Consider the following 1,372-nt stretch of genomic DNA (forward strand, 5'->3'; position numbering starts at 1 on the left):
ATTAACTCTACAGTAGTACTGGCCTGTACTATCAGTCTTAATACTGGGATAGGTCCTGATACATCATTCATTAGTCATTACTGGTATCATTATAGCACTGATATTAGTAATAGGAGTACACAACTGATGATCAATGGTGACAGTAAGAGTCTAGTAACAACACTGAATATTACTAGTGTTCAACTCTCTGATGCTGGAGTATATCAGTGTAGAGCTAGTATTGATGGTATTGATACTGTTATAAGTAGTGCAGAAAATCTTTGCATTCAAGGTAAGCCCTTTTCAGTAATCAAAATTTAATAAATGTTTTCATTTAGTTCCTGTCATGAATAGTTTATTTGACACTAATCTAAGACTAGGAGATGTTAGAGAGTATGATTGTACATTAGGTCATAATTATAGACAATCAGAAGTAATTGTATCATGGCAAGAACATACATCTGGTAAAGCATTTACAAATCCTCTCATATTAACAGTGGATCAGTCAATCAACAATACAGTGTATATTTGTAGTTTACTAATTATTGAAAATCCAATTAACTGTCCTTTTCAACAAGGGAATGTATCTGTTACAGTGAAAGGTATGATGCCAGTAAATTATGTTTATATATCACCTCTTATATAGATACATTTGTAAAGACATTGGCAACTAATACTGTCTCATTAATGTTATCAAATACTTCTCAACAGTTGGAGTGCCATATTGCTACTAACACTGATATTAACGCTACTAACACTGATATTAACAGTATAGTTAATGTATCCTGGTATAGAGACAATGGTAATGAGAACAGACTAGTATCAGACAGTGAAGGAGTATCTATACTACCCATTGTGTCTGTTACTAATACATCATTTATTAGTACACTGAGGTTCAGTCCAATAACATCATCAACTCCAGTATCAACACTTAGTAATTACACTTGTGTAGCATGGATAGGAGAACAATCAGTAAGAAAAATAGCATCAAATAATATACAAGTTATAATGAAAAGTAAGCATCATCACTAACCTGTTTTTTACAAAGTTTCTTATAGTCAATAATTCTAGAGATGTTATCAATATGTCTCTGATGAATGAATATACAGCTGGGGACAGTTTTAATGTAGCTTGTATGATTACTGCTTATCAATTATCACCTCCTATTGCTACTAAGGGTACTATTGACATTATTTACAACAACAGCATCATTAAGTCAGGTGTAGTTGATATTGGTGCCACTGGTAGTCACAAACTATCTTTAAACATTCCCTGCACTAATTTCAAATTATCATATTCAGGGGAATATGTTTGTTCCTATATTCGTAGTAGCAATTCATTTGTTGAACCAAGTGATGTTAAATCAGCTACTACTAAAGTAAATATTAAAAGT

General features: G+C 32.1%; 1 protein-coding gene across 1 annotated transcript in view; it reads left to right on the forward strand.

Moving 5' to 3' along the window:
- Window positions 1–126: 126 nt before the first annotated feature.
- Window positions 127–1,372, forward strand: part of LOC109582706 (uncharacterized) — a 4,647-nt gene continuing 3,401 nt past the window's right edge. Inside the window, exons 1-4 of the mRNA XM_019997585.1 lie at window positions 127–271; window positions 318–581; window positions 626–994; window positions 1,038–1,357. Coding sequence (XP_019853144.1) covers window positions 127–271; window positions 318–581; window positions 626–994; window positions 1,038–1,357 — 1,098 coding nt within the window. The remainder of the gene's footprint in view (window positions 272–317; window positions 582–625; window positions 995–1,037; window positions 1,358–1,372) is intronic.

This window comes from Amphimedon queenslandica, unplaced genomic scaffold (genome assembly GCF_000090795.2).
Source record: "Amphimedon queenslandica unplaced genomic scaffold, v1.1 AMPQUscaffold_13362, whole genome shotgun sequence".
NCBI lineage: Eukaryota > Metazoa > Porifera > Demospongiae > Haplosclerida > Niphatidae > Amphimedon > Amphimedon queenslandica.